Genomic DNA, 18,427 nt, shown 5'->3' on the forward strand with positions numbered 1-18,427 from the left:
ATCTTATTGCATCTTAGAAAATATAACTCAACAAAAAAATAAACAATGAAGTGAAGATATTGGGAGCATTGTTACTGTGCTGAATCTGGAAAAATAAAAAAGTACTTTAATATGTATATGTATTTTTTTACACAGAATAAAATATGAAATATTTTTGTAGTAATTTATTTGAACTAAGTAAATAAAATAAAGATGTTAAACAAGTTTTCTCCTCAATATTTTACCACTTGGTAATCTTGGTATTTCTTTAACAATGTGAACACCACCTCTTAACTGTTTATATGGGGCAACTTTAGCTGAAAGTAAAAGAACTAAACTTATAAAATAAAGATAAAAATAAATAAAAATATATAACTAAAAATATATCGCTAAGGAACATGTCAACTATTATAAGTGATATCAACTCTGTTACTGATTTTTACTGATAAAAAATTGTGAGTTAAAATGTTATGTTGACATGAATCTCTTTATTCTGAGGGGTTATTTTGGCGATCATTGCCTTCTACTTTATTTAATTTTAGTGTTACAGAAAAAGAAATAATAATAATAATAAAATACCGGTAACTTTTTTTGCCAAATTAATAGTGATCTTGTTATTGATTTTGAGACATTGATGTTAAAGAGTCATTTTTAGCAAGTTGTTACTTCTGACAATGTTAGTCTGTTCATTCTTAAAACATGGGATTTGTTAAAATTGGGAACTATTCTTTCAACTGAAATGTATATACATGTATAACGTTATCATAAAAGCACTGTACATACAATTCACAAAGTCTGCTAGAGTAGATTCAGGTGTTTTATTATTGCACACAACAAACGCTGTAGGAAGATGACCATCAACACCATGTGGTATACCCACAACTGCAGCATCCTCTACACTTTGGTGGGACAATAGAATAGATTCCAGATAAACGGGAGAAATCTGAAAATCATAAAGTAATAGATTTTTCCATCAGGTAATAAATAAATAAATACAATGCAGCCTGCGCAGTGTTGCTATTTAAAAAGCGATTACCTCTTTACAACAATAGTCTCAAGTTTCCTAAAGTAATACTTTGCAATAGATTTAACCTCGTAGAGCATCACCTCTGTCAACAAGAAAAATCTTTGTCTCCCAAACACGTTTCTCTACAGAGGTTGTATTGAAGTTGAGCTTCATGCCCAATAAGTTTGATAGGAAAACTTTATCGTAATAATTAAGTGTTAAATCGATGTACCTGCACGTTATGAAGTTCAGAAGTTTCATTTGGCAATGCATTCTGTGTAAAGTCTATCTTTTTGACTTTGTATGTTCCAATTAAGGTACAATTAGTACATAAACATAAATTGTTTAATTATCTTCAATTGACTATATTACTATGGATAATCATAATTTTAATAACTTTATATTTGATTTAATACTGACATACCTGATATCCCTTGTATTTTATTATTTCTTTGAGTCTGTCCACAACAAAATAATGACCATCTTTGTCAAAGTAACCTATGTCTCCTGTAACATTTAATTTATTTTTCTATCAAAATATTGTAAGTGTATATTAATATGTGTACAGTGGAATAATTTGTACCCGTCAGGTCCTCTTATTATAGTATGTATTTTATTTTTGCAGTGATTTCAATGGGATATAAATGTGTATTTACAGTTTATTTTTAATATATACAGTTGACACTTTATATGATGTAAAGGTTCGAGGTAGGTAAAAGTAAATTATAGTACCTGTTCTCATCCATCCGTCATCTGTAAATGTCTCTCTAGTAGCTGCAGGATTGTTCAGGTAGCCCTTCATTATCTGTGGTCCTCGAACCATTATCTCCCCTTGCTGATCTACACCAAGGTCACGTCTCGACTCTATATCCATTATCTTTAAGTTAATTCATGAAAATAAAGCACAAATAAGTAACTTCTATCAATTACGACAAAAGGAATGACTACATGTACTTGCTTTACATATGTTTGTGTTTTCGACTCATTTTCATTTAAAAAGACAGGCACAAATACATGTCAAAGCTGTATTTGTTAAAAGTTAACTATTATGCTAGGAGAGTTTCTTGAAAAGACATGAGTGTCGTACCTTACATTCCGTGTTAGGTAATGGTACACCAATAGAGCCATATTTCCAACCATCCAGAGGTGTTGTGTGTGTCGCAGGACTAGCTTCTGACATTCCATAACCTGTAGAAAATTAGTGTACGCTTACTTTTAATGGTAAAATGCTCACTTTTTTTGGATCGAACTTGTTCTCTCATCTTGTTTGAAATTGTAATGGCTTTTTTATTAGCTCACCTGTCACAAAGTGACCCAGGATGTCTTTGATTTGTTTATATGTATGTAGAAAAAGATTTTTTAAAAAACGTAGATATTAAGCATGAAACATCCAGTAAGTGTCTACCAAGTTTGTACAAATAAAAGCCATGTGGTCAAAATTGGCCCCACCCCAAGGGGTCATATGTATTTATTAAAAACTTTAAAAAATCTTTTTCTATCACCATATCGGGTTTTAATATGTATATAGTAAAAGAATTCTTCTCTTAATTTATAAGAGCTTAAGCTTCGTTTCCATAGCAACCAGTGACTTCATGGCAGCCATTGACTTTTCATAGCAAACTGTTAATTTTCATAGCAACAAGTGACTTCCATAGAAAACATTAACTTTCCGTAGCAACAAGTGAATCTAGCATTGAATTTCATGGCAAGCACCGACCTCCAAGGAAACCATTTATTATACATGGCAGACAGTGATACCTTATGGAACTGTTGTTTTCACCTAGCAATTTCAACCAGTTATGTTTTGACACATGCACTATTTCAGATATGAATATGAACTTTGTGATATCAGTTAAAGATTTATATTTCTGCCCCCACAAAGTGGGGAGCATATAGCGTTGCACTTGTCCGTACGTCTGCCCGTCCGTACGTCTGTCCGTACGTCCCGAAATCTTGTGAACGCAACTCCTCTTAAACCGGATATGGCAGATTTTGCTTAAACTTCAAGGGATAAACAACCTTAATTTGTAGATGGTAGTAAAGGAAAGAATTTTCGCTGCGACCAAATTTAACAGAATTATGGCCCTTTGTTGATTTTTTCACTATATACTATGTAGAAATTTTGTGAACCAACTCCTCTTAAACCGGATGGCAGATTATTGCTTAAACTTCCAGGGATGAACAACCTTAATGTGTAGATGGAAGTAAAGGAAGGAATTTTTGCTGCGACCAAATTTAACAGAGTTATGGTCCTTTATTGTAATTTTTTTCACTATATACCATATATATGTTGTCAGTGGGGGCATCCGTGTCCTTTGGACACAGTTCTAGTTTATATCTGCATTTGTTTATAGTTTACAATATTACTTGTTCCTTGTCATGAAAAGTTTTGATATTTTGGTGAGCGATATTAGGGCCATTATGACCCTCTTGTTGTAAACATTTCAATCGCATCAGTGAAGTTAAACATTCCTTGAAAACTTATGACATGAAACTGCTCTTTCTCTAACTGAACTTCAGTTTTTACCTTGCCTTATGCCTTTAAGATTAAGTCTAGTCACCATCTTCATTGTTAACTCAGCCCCGAGCGACGCTGCCCCAGAGTACGGCGTTGTCCAATGAGACAAATCAAATTTGTCTACCAGTGGGTCACTCGCCAGGAAATTCACAACTGGTGGAGCAATTAACGAAAATGAGACCTGAAAGATCTAGACCATGTTAATTTTATATCATAAATAATGGCTAGGTATTTACAATTATATAATACTGTTTTGTTTAAATTGCAATTAAAAAACAAAAGTGCACATGTAACATTGCCAAAGAGTTCTGTTTTTAGGGATAATTATGTAAGCTAAAACTAAATGTCTTGGTTCTGGCGAAAATGAATATAGGGACATTATACTCTGTGTTTCTGTAGTGATGAGAGAAAAGCCTCGGGTTGAAATCGAGGCAGCGTCACAACTGTCGCCCCCTGGCTTAATGGATTCAACATTCCGATCACTAGTCCTGCTATATGTACCATTGGAAGAGCGGAAAGCGAACTGTCGTCATTGTTGAACGGAAGAAACAACGGGTGGCTGCAATAACATATCGGTACAAAATGATTGTCACATCTTTATTCAAATGTTGTTTATTTCAAGAGAATTGTATATAAACAACGATCATTGAATAGTATTTTTATTTGTAAAATATTAAATAAAGTTGATCTTGGAAACTTTATGTCACAATTTCAAGTAATTACTTGTAAGTTACTGTGTAAGCAAGTCACTTCGTGGCAATTACAGCCACTGATTACATTATATGAAAGAAATTAACACACAAAACTGCTATGTACGTACAAAGATATTTAAATCAAAGTAGACGAGTGTTTATATGTTTTGCTATATTCTATTATATAGAGTTACGTACATTGTCTAAAACAAATTTAACAAAACAAATCCTAAAATGTTGGCTAGTTCTTTTTTCATTCAGAAGAGGTCATCCTATACCTAAGTGCAGCTAATTCGGCCACGATATTTCTATGCGTGAGTTGAACACCTTTAGGAAGCCCAGTGGTACCACTGCTGAATGGTATGAGAGCAACATCAGACTCGGGTTCGATCACTGGTAGGTCCACTTCTGGTCCTTCTTTCTTCAGATCTTCAAATGAAATGCAGTTAGTGCTTGAACCAAAGACAATGACATTCTGAAATATGTAAATGTATTTCTCATTTCTAATACCCAAAATTACGTCAAAAATAATTATACGACCTATCTTTAGCACTTATAAATGTAAAGATTTGGTTTTGTTAGTCTAAAATGGTGGGTCTTACGGTAGTATTTGCTTCGTTTTCTAACCTCTCAAAGAGGAAGTTCATAGTCTTTCCTTACTTCTCAAAGATGAAGTTTATAGTATTTTCTAACCAGTTCATAGTCTTACTAACGAATCTCGATTTATATAGTAACACATTTAATTCAAATTTTCAGGAATTTTACCCATAGTCTAACATATACATTGAAAAGAAATCCCGCTATGTACTACTCACTTTTATTTGATTATTACTAGATTTCTGAACTTGTAGCGCCTTTTCCGCGCAATCCTCTGTCGTAAATAGCAGATGAGAATTTGTGTCCTTAACTTGTTGCAATATTTCGCCTGAAATAAACGTTTGAAGACTATTATAAGAGTCCCTAAAATTGGAGCTGTATCCCTGGGCGCAATCTAATGAATTATAAGAAATACCCAATTGCATCATGTCCGCGCTTATGGCTTTCGTTGTAGGCCGCGTTCAGAGAACGTCGCCTTTCCTTGTTGATCTTTGTTCTAATATTTTAGTATTTGCACTATCATTGATACATAGATTTACATATTTTATTGTCATTTTCATTCCTGTATAAGCTAGATATGTGTTTGTAAGTGCACCTTTATATTATATATAGAGAGAGACATGAATACATTTTAATTTATTGTTAACACATTGATATGGTGCTTGCTCGTGTTGGTTATACAAATGTACATGTACCTGGTGTGAGTTGAGAATTTGCAATAGTTAAAGCTGCCCCTAATGATGTTACACTACAGAAAACATGCGCAAATTCTGGAACGTTAGTCCCGCACAAACACGCCACATCCCCATGTTTCAAACCCAATGAACCTAAGCTATTTGTCACGTGACGAACTTCTTCATGTAGTTGGTCGAAAGTAAAGCCCCGGTCATTGATCCCATCTATCTGGAATGTTAATACTACATACTGAGATTTTTTGTCAATATAAACGATTGCCATTATGTTTGATCTACTATATAGAGATCTGCTTCAATTTTAAATAACATGCTAAAACTTTGAATCTGAATCTGCGACCTTAGTATTTTGAATGAATATGTGTCATGTGGTGTTTACTATATAGGAATGTACAACAAGTTCGATACAGCATTTAGCGCGATTTTTTCCTTCTTTTTTCACTTACGCCTCCATTTTCACAAGTAATCAATTGCTTTTTAATATACGAGTATCGTTTCTGATGAAAAAGCATACAATTCAATTAAAAACGTAACACCAATTTTTATTTTAAATAGTTGAACAGGTTCGGCTGTTCGTCAAGCAACCGTGAACACTATTGAATATTAATCCGACCTTGATACACGAATGGATGAACATATTACAGGGATCTTACGATTTTAACATTTATGTGTATAAGATGTATATTTGAGAATCTTTTTTAAAATTTCTTTTAGTTTCTTTTATTCTGACTATATAGTGAAAGCCACAGACGGTATTGAATTATGTACATTAAAGTTTATGTTAAGATAACAATAATGTTATTAAAGTGTATATGAATGTAGACTGCACAATCTTTGGAACATTCATACAATCATGCAGGCGGCAAAAATATACTTTAAAAATATCAAAAATTAAAAATATATCACTAATTTTAGCAAAAAGAAAAAAAGTACAGATAAGATTCCTTGAGCATAAGAAATAGCGTTAATAAAATGAAAAAGAAAGAAAATGATTGCAAGAGTTACTTACAAGTGCAACTTTGTGCCCGTGGTTCCCTACACGCCGGAAAATATAGTCAGTCACAGAACTTTCCGGAATGTCAACTTTATATTTAGAGGCATGATACATTCGAGAGAGAATAGCTCTCGCAGTATATACTTTAAGCATATCTATATACTTGGACACATTACAATTATATGTCCAAATATATGAATCGTTTGTTTATAGTAATGGTCAGTATTCGATAGAGTGATAAGAAGATATTCTGTGAACTGTTGTCAATAAGACCTTATCAAACTGTCCATGAGAATTAACATACGGAACCATATATGATTAAGATGCATCATATAATCCAGATTTATTTTACACTCACTTATATAGTTTAACCGTTTTTATTGCTTATAATTGTACACACCCACTGAATTGTTTAAATGTAGGTGTAAACATATATAGTCAAATATATACGTATATAGTGCTCAGCCTCGCGTAATATGTTAAACACATATTAGATACGCATTTTAACGGTAACGTGGTCAATAAACAAATATATTACTTAAAGAACCTACTTAAATTGTGAAAAATGAAATTTTCTTTCAATATTTTACAGACTTTTCGGATGGCCATCTTAACATTTGGCTTAAATTGTGGTTTAGATAATACATGTTTTGTTTCACAAATTATCTTTTTTCGTTGCAAATAAAACGGTATTGTACAATAATGTATACGTATTGTATCTCCTTTATTCACTGTTGTCGTTTGACATTCTTTAGTTTCGTATTGTTACAAAGCCTTTTATTAATATTGTATTTGCTAATTATAATAAAGCTTTTGTAATGGTATATTTCTAGTTCTGTACATCTTGTTACAATATCATTGTTATGCGATAATATGCCTGTAAAGGCCGATGACTGGAAATAAAAATTCTATTCTATTATATATTGCTTATACGTAATGCGTCGTGGGGACTAATCTGCATGTTTATTTAAAAAAATGATTTTGAAACAAATATTACTAATTTTGACAGTCAAATAGTCGATTTTATAATTATGTCATAGGCTATCCGTGAAAAAAAGAAAAGAAATAAAAAACAACATGCGTTCATATTGATAATAATACACATATTAAAGACGTTGAAATATGATTTTTTTTTTTAAACGGCTTATATTTTTTTTTTATATATATGATCAGTATATGTGCTGGGATTGACAAATATTCATTTTATTTTGATTTTAAAGGCGTTTAAATTTGAGCTCCACACCCCAATTAAGTGTCTGTGGTATTTATCTAAAAAATTAATTCAACACCTGGTGGAGAAGAGCAAACAAACGTACTTGAACAAACGTTGAAATACCAAACCATGCGTTTATTATATGTCTTCCTGGAATCATACAGTATACAATATACATAGCCAGATATGTCGTTGGGTTGAGAAAAAATAGCGGTCGTCAACCCGATTAGATTTTACCAAACGAAACGACTTTAATTTATTATGCTTCACAAACATGGCGGCCGACGAAGTTTTGTTCGAACTGTTTCACTCTGAAATCGTCGCATTTCTTTACAGAACAACGGACAAAGAGGATCAGGTTGAATTTATGAATGGAAAATGATTGTGTTATACGTTTATAAGCTTTTCCATATTTGTAGTATATACAAAATGTAACAGATATTGATAAACATTTCAGCAGATTTCAATCTGCCCAGTCCTGGAACTGTGACATTTTCAGTCAGAACAAGTACACGCAAATATTTTTAAGGCAAAAGTTGTGGTTATTCTGTTAGTGGAATAGCTGGGTAACGGATCATGGCAGTAAGCCACATTGAATTTACCAGAGCATAGTTCAGCCACCGCATCGTTTCTTGTTAAGCTGTCAAGCTGTTTACCAGCACTAGTTGCCTACACTTTCACAATGATCTGAAACATGTCAGAGCAGCGGTACAGTGCGAATGATTGTAGAAAGGCTTTCATGATCAATCACAATGAAAAGTGACCTGCACTTTCTGGAAATAGAACCAGGGTCACTATTGAAGGCCCTACCTATTGAACTGCCTGACCAGATGGTTGTTGCGGGTCAGGCTTTTGACCTTCCTATAATATATTAAAATAGGAATGAGTCTACTATATATTGGTGCCTAATACTTCCATGGTACTTAACAAGTTAACTGTTTAACAAACATAACAAAAGTTTGAAGAATAAAGTTCTGGAAAAGACCATGAATATTGTAGGAAATACATCATAGTTTATTCCATTTAATGTTCACATTCGGCAATAAGGTACACAACATGACGGCAAACACCTATCTGCCGCCTAGTTAATTTAAGTTCTTTTACCATATTCCACAGCAATTTTGTTTTAACTGTTTCTAAAGTAAAAACAGTAGTTACATTTGTTTTTAGTATGGCTATACCCAGCCGCTTATGCATATGGGGATTTTCCCTATGAGATAATTAAGTTTATCAAATATTTTTACAGTTGTTTAACAATCACAATTTCCTAAAGGGTATGAAAACTAAACCTAAAATGGTTATATATTTCATTTTATTCTACATCTGAATAAAATGGTTAATTTCTGCCATTATATAAGGTACAAATTGATAACAATACAATACATAAGTAAAAGTAAAATTCTAGGCAGGTGGATCAAGTGTAGGAGGCACTAGAGGCTGTTTATTTATGTTATGGGTAACATGGAAATATGAAGCCCTAGACAGTAGTGTATACTCCTGGTTTAGACCCTTGGGGGTCTAATCCTTGATATACTATAGCCCCAGGAAGACACTCAACCATGTTGTTAAAGGGTTGACTTATAAGCAAGGCTGTTGAAAGCAGCCTTTAAGCTTCTTTTAGCTTAATTTGAAAGGCAGACTTTAGCTTGTGAATGGATAGTGAATTTCTGTTTAAGGTTGCTGTGTGTAAGTCAGTCTTACACACTGCAACCTTAAATAGAAATTCACTATCCATTCACAAGCTAAACATTAACTGTTAAGCTTCCATAAGAGTCAATTTCGCAAATACTGCTGAATGAAATTAATCTTTCCACTAAGAGGACATGCTAGACTAGAAGCAATGTTTTAAGCTTTCTGTCTGTAACTGATTACTAGTCCGCAAATGACACACTAGAACTAAGAAGTGTTGTTATCAAATTTTGTTTTTATTAATTTTGTTTTTATTCCTATCTATACCTTGTGTTATACATGCTTCATATCTTTTGCAGGATCAGTGCATAGCTAAACTTGAATCATTAGGATTTAGAGTCGGTCAAAGTTTAGTGGAAAGGTATGGTATTTATTTTGATAGAATTTTGAATAATTTATCCTTTTTTAAACGAAAATCACCCTAGTTTGATTGTAAATAAATCGCCCTATCATAATCAGCAAATGATTGTAGGAGAAATACCCATGTAGATATTGGTTACATTTCTTGTTATTGTATATCTGAACAATTGTTCAATTTAACATTGAAATTATCTGAAACATTTGTATTTATTAAAACTTGAAAGCAATTGTTATTACAGGTTTACAAAGGATTGTTCTAGGTTCAAAGATGATCTAGATATAATGAAGTTTATCTGCAAAGATTTCTGGAACTCTGTCTTCAAGAAACAAATTGATAATTTGAGGACAAATCACCAGGTTCAGTTTTATTTAAAAAAAAAACTTTACTAAGTCTTACATGTACATAATTCATTGATAAACTTTTATTTAGTAACTTACATTTGAAGTAAAAGGCTATGAATTTATAAATTAACTTTACTTCTGTGTACATTTGTTTACAATTTGTAACTTACTTTCCAAGTAAGATCCTAGGAAGACTTTGTATATAAACTCCTCTTTTATGTTACTTACTTTAAGTAAAAGGTCGGGATTTTTTTTAAGAAACTTGACTTAGTAAGAGGTTTTTGGTATGAGTATGAATTTAATGTGGTTGGTTATCAATATGTGCTTTAATCATTTTCATGTGAAGATACCTACCATATGTATAAAATGTATGACCTCTGATTCTCTTTTTAAATGAATAAATTATTCTGTACATTCATTTATTAAGATAGATATTTATTTCTTGTTTCAAAGACAAGTAAAAAAGGGATTAATGAGAAGTCTGATATTATTAATTCATTACCTCTACATTAATATGAATATATTGCGAATATCATTGTCAGTAAAGTAATAAGATCTGTTGTTTGTTTTATAGGGGGTATATGTTCTACAAGATAACAGATTTAGATTTCTTACACAAATTTCTAATGGTAAACAGTTTATGGATGCAGCTCCAAAGGTAAGAATATACCCACAAGAATTAAAACTTTTTAAGGTTCAAACATGAATCCTTTAGAGCTATGCTAAATAACTTAATAGTAACTTAAAGTAAGTCTTTTTGAGCAAGGTTCTTTTTAAATCCTATGTATTTTGGTGGCCACAGATTCTACCCATGTTACCATGAATCAAGATAATTAAAGATATTTAAACTGTTAAGGGTTAAAACTCTGTTCAATTTTTCATCAATTTTGATTATGTTATCCATCTAGTCAAATAAGGAACACCCAGTTAGTTTACTTATTTGTAAAGTTTGAAAGTTTACATAAACATTTAGTTTGTATTATTTGTAAAACTGATAAATATGTGAGAAAAATAGTAGTTATATATCTATATACTTGTATGTTTATTTGTATTTCAGTATTTAGCAATGGCTTGTGGGATTATAAAGGTTCTCTTGCTAAATTGGTGTAAATTTGTAGTAAAAGCTGAAGTTGTGCAATGCCCGCTTGTAAGTAATCGTTTATAACTTAAGTTTTTTTTTTACTTTATGTTGAACTAAAATTGATATAATAACTGCCTTCGAAGCCCTTGGAAATCAAACCAAAAATTAAATTAACCTTCTTATAACTGGGAACCAAGTATGGTATTTTCTGTTTATTAGGCAAATGTGTATCTTTAAAACATTTACAGGTAAAATAAATCTTCAGATCTTGATGTTAGCCATATTAAATTTTGGTTTAAGAATGTCTGGACTAATATAAAATGCAGAATTTAACAAATTCTTGATAAAATCATTGATGGTTTAAGTAGTAAAAGCAAAGGCTAGGGGTATCTAGTCCATTTGGATTGGATAAATACATCAGTAGTCTTGTTAAAACATTGTCATATTTTTTAACATTTATGTAAGTGACAATATAAGCAGTTATTTTTGTTTGCTTTCAGGTAAATTCCAAATTCAGATACAAAGGACTTGACAAAACTAACCAGAAAGTTTTAAGGACAAAACACTGTGATTATTTGAGTGTTAATGCACTGTTATTTTGATATCTGAGTTAACTAGGGGTATGCCTACAGATTTATACTCTATATTGTCTTAATTGATAGATGTCACACATTTGATGGAAACTAAATATGTTCATTGTCTGTAAAAACATTGAATATTCAAACAGTAGAATGGCACTGTAACTCATTTTGGGTAAAATACTCAACAATACTTGCAACTAGAAACCTTAAAATTTAGTGGGAAACATCCTATTAAATGGTATTTGGGAGATGTTTAAAAAAAAAAGAAATTTTAAATGCATTCCCCAAAGGGGCACATAAAATAATTTCAATTTTTAAATTGTTTTAAAAGAATTATAATTTTGTTTTTTTATGTCTTTTTCTAATTTAAATTATAAATCTACCCGAAAAATACTTTTTTTATTTTGGGAAAAAAACTTGTTGGAAATTTTACAAAAAAAAAGTAAAAAATTAAAAAAAATTATACAAAATTTAAAGACCATTTTTTTGTTGTTACAAGTTTGATAAAGAAGAAAAAACAGAATTGTCAATTAATTTTTGCTAGCCTATAACTTGGGTCATTTAATATTCACCCCGTCTTACTTTAAAGTACCTTGAATCTTGTATAAAATTTATATCTCTTTAGTTACAATGTGTAGGTAAGCCTCTCGTAAAATCAGATTTGGGACCAGTGTGCATTGACTCACTCAGATAATGTACTAGTAGTGAATTGATTGTGCAATATTTGTTTGTTATTTTCAATTTTTTAAATGTTTTGCGAAGATACAATTAATTAATATAATATTCAGATGAACTTGATTTATTGAAAACAAGTATGTTATTATCAGGTTATTTTTTACTGTATAACTTTTATGGGGTATGGTCAAACCAATATTAATGACCTGGATAAAATGAAACACTGACATTTAATAAACATATTATGTCAAAATGCCATTTTGCCAATTGACTCATCAGATACAATGTCATTAAAGTAGTATTGTCATTATCACAAGCCCCTTCTAGTAAATGAAAAATTGGCTGGCACATAGTTTGAATATTACTAATCCTCATTTATGTTAAGAAAAATAATCTTAAATGAAGTTAAAAATATAATATGATTTCTTTTTATTCAATCGGTGTATGATTGTATACATGTAGATAAAAATACGCCACTGTGCTAATATTATGTTTAGTCTTTAAATTAGATTTATGTAGAACATGTTAAAAGAAACATGATATTTAATAAGTAATATGTAATATTCTCTAACAATTGTAAATAAACTTGTACTTGAAAGTTTGTCCTATTTTGAGTTTTGTGTCACAGTAACGCTGATACATTTAAACTGAAACCTTTACTTCCTGTAACCAAAGTAATGAGCCTGTGCTACCAATATAGAATCTGGACAGTTTGCATGTCCAGTGGTGTTGGTTGTTTTTACTGGATCACAGCAGTAAGCCATATTGAATGTAAGCCATATTGAATTTACCAGAGCACAGTTCAGCCACCGCATGGTTCCTGGGCAGGCTGTGAAGCAGTTTAACCAGTACTAGTTGCCTTCACTTTCGCAAGGAACTGAAACTTCTGTACATACCAGCAAACCATAGCAGAATTAGTGTGAATGACTGTAGAAAGGATTTCATGATCAGTCGCAATGAAAATTATCTGCCCCGTCCGGGAATCGAACCCGGGTCGCCTGATTCAGTCCAACACTACCTATTTAGCTAAACGGACTGCATGTCCATGTAATGTAACCAGTCTCTAAATTGTCAGCTGCTCAATTTTTATATCCCTTAACCTTGGAATGGACTGTTCCAAAGCAGAGCAAATATATTACTAAAATTCGGCAAGTTACTGGTAAAGAAATGGATACCTCTTGTTGCATTCCTTCAGGCATGCAATACTTTGTTAATTATTTGATCAGATATGTTCAAAACATTGTGTTTATATCAAGATAAATAAAACACCCAAATTACTAACTTCCAACTGAGAATATAACGGTACTTGGAGGTTGTTTGTAACCTTTTACCAATCCTATCTTAGTGTTGCAAGGTATAGATATAATACGGAATTATTTATCTGTAGCTGAAATACTAATAGTAAGTAAGTTACATATCATATAATATATAGAGGATATTTGTTTAGTTCAGTGTAAGATCGGAATTTATTACATGCTTTTCGGTGGTTTATAGAAATATATCAGTGATATAAAACTGGTAATTTCACTGTTTGAAACAGTGAAATTACCACTTTGATAATTTCACTGTTTTGAATTTAAGCCCCTTACGTTGTTTCAGTGAAATACCAGCGTGCACAGTACTGGGTACCAACTTAATGACGTGACGTCGTAAATTACGTCACGTTGTATTATTATTTGGCGCGCTTTTCATTCAGTATTAGGTTTCATGTCTTTTTAAAACGTTTCTTTGCATGTAATAAAAAGAAAATTTGTTTAGTTTAGTGTAAGATCGAAATATATTTCACCTGGTGAACACCAAAAGTTCATATTTCACTCGTGGCTGCGCCACTCGTGAAATATACCTTTTGGTGCTCACTCGGTGAAATATATTTCGATCTTACACTGAACTAAACAAATATCCTCTATATATTTCACCGAGTGAGCACCAAAAGGTATATTTCACGAGTGGCGCAGTCACGAGTGAAATTTGATTTTTTGGTGTTCACAAGGTGAAATATATTTCGATCTTGCAATAAACTAAACAAATTTTCTTTTTATTATATGCAAAGAAACGTTTTAAAAAGACATTAAACCTAATACTATATGAAAAGCGCGCCAAATAATAATACAACGTGGCGTCATTTACGACGTCACGTCATTAAGTTGGTACCCAGTAGTGTGCACGCTGGTATTTCACTGAAACAAGGTAAGGGGCTTAAATTCAAAACATTGAAATTATCAAAATGTTATTTCATGCTTTCCAGTGTTTTATTATAATATATCAGATGATTATATTCTGATAAACCACTAGTGAAATTTATAAAATATAATTTTCATTGTAGCCGGACTATATCAGAATGCGGATGAAAAAAAAATCATAACTAAATGGATTAACAGGCAGAAATAGATGCCGTCATGCGTTAATTTTGCTTCTTTAGGAAAAGAAAGTCGATGTCACCTTACATCACATGTTAAAAACGTAACAAAATTAGAGAAATTTAACAGAACTATATTTCAAAATTGATGATGTGACGTCATGATGTGATGACGTCACATAGGAGAATGCGCGACGTTACGCGGCAAAATCAGTAAAAAAATACTTAAAATCACTTAAAAAGCATGAAATAAAAAGAAAATTCATTTGTTTTACATGTAAAATTGAAATATATTTCATTCGTGAACACCAGCTATTATATTTTCACTCGTGGCTACGCCACTCGTGAAAATATTGCATCTGGTGTTCACTCAGTGAAATTATATTTCAATCTTACATGCAAAACAAACAAATATCCTCTCTGTAATTTCACTGTTTCAAACAGTGAAATTACCAGTTTTTATATCACTGATATATTTCTATAAACCACCGAAAAGCATGTAATAAAAAGTCTGCCAAAGGAAAATGTGCAAACACGATAATTTGAATAATTTTTATTTTATAAACAATTTTTCAGACAGTTCTGAAAGTAGAAATGCTTTGAAGGAAAACATGAGGATATAAGAATGCCCATAACATACATATGTCATGTTTGTGAAAACAAAGTATATTTTAAAAATATCATATTAAATTTAGTAGTAAATGCATCTTATTTTATGTAATGGAAGGTCGGCCATTTCACCGGCATGGTCCAGTCGATAATCCCATAAGTAATGATCAATCAGAATTGAGTTAACCAAGAGATTCTTCCCGGCGGCGTCGGCATCCAGGAGCTTTCTTGTTTCTTTGTTAATGAGTTCAGTTGCCCATATACTGCAGCCACGGATTTCCACCTCGTAACGGTCACCTTTGAAATAATATATTTGTTAAGATATGTTTTATCAAAAACTGTAAGTTGTTATTCAATGAGATATATCATAGTATCATTTATGATCGTCGTCACTGTGACGATGAATTTCCAATTTCGTATAAAACTATATTATGTGTCCAAAAGACACGGAATTCTCATTAATCCATTGAAATGTCAGTTTACGGACGTCTGGGTGACAGCGGAACGGACGGGCAATGGCTAATCAACTGCCCCACCCACCCCCAGTATTTGGAGCATACGAGTTTACTTATTTTTGTAGAGAAGCTGTAAAAGACACTACTGTTCATGAATAAGGACAGCTGGTGCAGTTTTGAAAGAATTATTACTAAAAAGGAGAAGAAAGATAAAATGATACCAGATTTTAGGAGATGAGGGGTTTTCAGATATTCTACCAGTTCATCAGAATATTGTAAAGCACCAAAGTACAACAAAGCCTGGGGTATTCTGTAATCTGCAAACATTGTTATTGTGTCAATATCATGGAATTCTCCGTAACCTTGACCTTCAAAACACGCCCAGATATCCGCTATAAGAATCTGTACTCTCTTATAGATGGCGACCTTTTGTCCCTCAAATTCTGTTTCATCTCTGAAACAAGCAAAATAATTGTATAAGTGTTACTGTACAATGTAATATGATGTAATTTTAATTAGTTATCATTGACATGTAAAAACCGAATGATAAATTTAGAAAACGTTATTCTATGTCATTTTGAAAACTTTGTCAGAATTATCATTGAGTTTCCATATACAGGCAATATTAATGATGGTGATGAAATTTAACATAATACATGTACAGGTAGTTCTATATTTATTAACAGTCAATTTATAAATTGAATAATTCATTGGCAATTCGTCAAAAGAAAATAACAGTACAAAACAAAGAAGCAAAGCAAAATCAACTGAAATTGAACCTGTAAGAGCTAAAATCCTTCACCACTTGTTTCATCATGGTTTGGGCACTTTTGCCACATCGTTGCACCAACTTTGCGACACTCCCTCCATACTTCTCCACTAGCACACGTCCAGCCTCCCTTAATACAGTAAGTCGTTCTTCAAACAATGGGATGTCGTAATCAGAATCTGATCGTAAAACGTCTGTCATCTGCTCCTTTGTTATGTTTGCAAAATACTCCGGGTTTGTAAAAGGTATACCTGTAAATATCAAATAGTTTCTTTGATACAGAAAATGTATTGTTAAAATTTTACCTTACTATCTTTTGAAAAGAAAGACCAAAATAAAAATAATTTCTTATTCAACCGTTTCAAGTATGACGAAATTTATGTCGTACTCTTATCATTATTAAAATACTGGTATTCCATTAGTGTGTTTACGTATTTAATGGAACTATTCAAAGTAATTGAATTAATTAAGCCAAACGCAATTTACATTAAATGTAAAATTTACCTTTATCTAAGGCTCTGTTTATTGCAGCGCATAGTGACCAGTACCCAGTATAGTCCTCGCCATTATATTTCACCTTAAACTTCTTGTTCACGTCCTCTGTCCAGAAAGAAAAATTCAAAGTGTCTGTAACAAAAATCCAGTTCAACGTGTTTTCATCCATGACCTTGGGGTTTAGTGTGTGCATTTTCCAGCTTTTGATATTGTATGTACCAGATCGAACACAGTCCGCCATAAACATGGCAACTTTTTGTACACCATTGTCTATTATTTTAACATCTTTACTTCTCTCTGATATATATCTCCCCGCATCACGTGGCATTAAGATATCACACATTCTGAAATATAAAGATCTGCTCATATACACGTATGTACTGTCATAAAACCATTCTTTGTACATTTGTACATCAATTTCACAAACAACGAAAATCAATCCGCATACATGTACTTATTATAATAAGCTACATAAATATCAATTCGCCTCTTCTGGTTTTCATAAAAGCCATTTAACAGTTAAATACTTAATGAACATGAATTTAAGTCTCCCTGAACGTAATTCAACTTTAAAATATTCAGAAATGCGTAGAAATAATAACAAAACAAAAAAGGAATACAAAACAAAAAAGAAATAGCCTGGACACTAACACTATCAAGCGACGACAACTTAGTAGTCTTAATTGTAATTTTATACAGCGAGTAGCGTCCCCTAGCCTAGTGTTTACCAAAATAAAACTCGAGTTTTCTACATTTACGATTCATCAATAATTACAACAACTTACAAACACACAGAATGTTACATGTATTTTTTGTTAAGCTCCCACTATGACTAATAATAACCCAAAGTTAAAATCGTTCCACTTACCTTAGATTATGTGCTAACACGTGGTTAAATGAATTTATGTCTGCATATGAAAGTAAACAATTTCTGCGCATGTGCGGATTTTAAATTGGGGACTCCTTTTTGTATCAATTGAAGACCGTCCGCCTGTTCGTTCCTTTGTATTTGCAAATGAATCCAGAGTGGTAAGCTATATATAATTAACAGACATTGTTGAGAATTAGTTTTTCATTAGATTTAATTAATTTATATTTATATGAGATGTAACGAATATAAGATCGCCCTCACTAATGTATGGAAAGAACATACTTCACAAGAATGATCATTGAATATTCCCATTGAAATCATCCACAGTCGTTTATATATTTGCATGACTGCTTATATAACTTGTTACTATGGCAACAGAGATTAAAGTTTTTGTAAGAATATGGATATATTGGTCTATCTTCATAAAATGGTTCTTGAGAGACCATTTACCAA

At 32.0% G+C, this 18,427-nt stretch overlaps 3 protein-coding genes across 4 annotated transcripts; 1 reads left to right on the forward strand and 2 right to left on the reverse strand.

Moving 5' to 3' along the window:
- Window positions 1-147: 147 nt before the first annotated feature.
- On the reverse strand, window positions 148-6,858 carry LOC132719909 (uncharacterized). Its single transcript, XM_060703864.1, has 11 exons — window positions 6,494-6,858; window positions 5,488-5,695; window positions 5,011-5,120; window positions 4,474-4,670; window positions 3,888-4,062; window positions 3,513-3,684; window positions 2,073-2,173; window positions 1,718-1,862; window positions 1,410-1,492; window positions 763-922; window positions 148-296 (listed from the first exon to the last, which is right to left on the reverse strand). Exons 1-11 carry the CDS (start codon window positions 6,629-6,631, stop codon window positions 196-198), a joined length of 1,590 nt encoding a protein of 529 aa, XP_060559847.1. The 5' UTR covers window positions 6,632-6,858; the 3' UTR covers window positions 148-195.
- Window positions 6,859-7,909: 1,051 nt separating this feature from the next.
- LOC132719922 (trafficking protein particle complex subunit 6b-like) lies at window positions 7,910-11,765 on the forward strand. The gene is made up of 6 exons (XM_060703881.1): window positions 7,910-8,049; window positions 9,680-9,741; window positions 9,980-10,097; window positions 10,657-10,740; window positions 11,140-11,229; window positions 11,664-11,765. Exons 1-6 carry the CDS (start codon window positions 7,966-7,968, stop codon window positions 11,763-11,765), a joined length of 540 nt encoding a protein of 179 aa, XP_060559864.1. The 5' UTR covers window positions 7,910-7,965.
- A 3,547-nt stretch (window positions 11,766-15,312) lies between these two features.
- Window positions 15,313-18,123, reverse strand: LOC132719900 (queuosine 5'-phosphate N-glycosylase/hydrolase-like). Of its 2 annotated transcripts, none has more exons than XM_060703854.1 (5): window positions 17,972-18,123; window positions 17,113-17,447; window positions 16,619-16,859; window positions 16,061-16,293; window positions 15,313-15,681 (listed from the first exon to the last, which is right to left on the reverse strand). In XM_060703854.1, exons 1-5 carry the CDS (start codon window positions 18,040-18,042, stop codon window positions 15,467-15,469), a joined length of 1,095 nt encoding a protein of 364 aa, XP_060559837.1. In that variant the 5' UTR covers window positions 18,043-18,123; the 3' UTR covers window positions 15,313-15,466. The 2 variants fall into 2 exon arrangements, with proteins under 2 accessions (XP_060559837.1, XP_060559836.1); XM_060703853.1 differs by having other exon boundaries at window positions 17,113-17,462; window positions 17,972-18,064.
- Between the last annotated feature and the right edge of the window lie 304 nt (window positions 18,124-18,427).

Source organism: Ruditapes philippinarum, unplaced genomic scaffold (genome assembly GCF_026571515.1).
Source record: "Ruditapes philippinarum isolate M1 unplaced genomic scaffold, ASM2657151v2 ctg367_1_1_1_1, whole genome shotgun sequence".
Taxonomy (NCBI): domain Eukaryota; kingdom Metazoa; phylum Mollusca; class Bivalvia; order Venerida; family Veneridae; genus Ruditapes; species Ruditapes philippinarum.

Coding starts and splice junctions, on each gene's coding strand:
- LOC132719909 (XM_060703864.1), bottom strand. CDS start 6,631: ATGCTTAAAGTATATACTGCGAGAGCTATTCTCTCTCGAATGTATCAT. Junction 5,696..6,493: donor ACGGGCACAAAGTTGCACTT/GTAAGTAACTCT, acceptor TTAACATTCCAG/ATAGATGGGATCAATGACCG. Junction 923..1,409: donor TAAAATACAAGGGATATCAG/GTATGTCAGTAT, acceptor TATGATTTTCAG/ATTTCTCCCGTTTATCTGGA.
- LOC132719922 (XM_060703881.1), top strand. CDS start 7,966: ATGGCGGCCGACGAAGTTTTGTTCGAACTGTTTCACTCTGAAATCGTC. Junction 9,742..9,979: donor GGTCAAAGTTTAGTGGAAAG/GTATGGTATTTA, acceptor TTGTTATTACAG/GTTTACAAAGGATTGTTCTA. Junction 10,098..10,656: donor ATTTGAGGACAAATCACCAG/GTTCAGTTTTAT, acceptor TTTGTTTTATAG/GGGGTATATGTTCTACAAGA.
- LOC132719900 (XM_060703853.1), bottom strand. CDS start 18,042: ATGCGCAGAAATTGTTTACTTTCATATGCAGACATAAATTCATTTAAC. Junction 17,463..17,971: donor GTGTTAGCACATAATCTAAG/GTAAGTGGAACG, acceptor GTATATGAGCAG/ATCTTTATATTTCAGAATGT. Junction 16,294..16,618: donor AAGGATTTTAGCTCTTACAG/GTTCAATTTCAG, acceptor TGCTTGTTTCAG/AGATGAAACAGAATTTGAGG.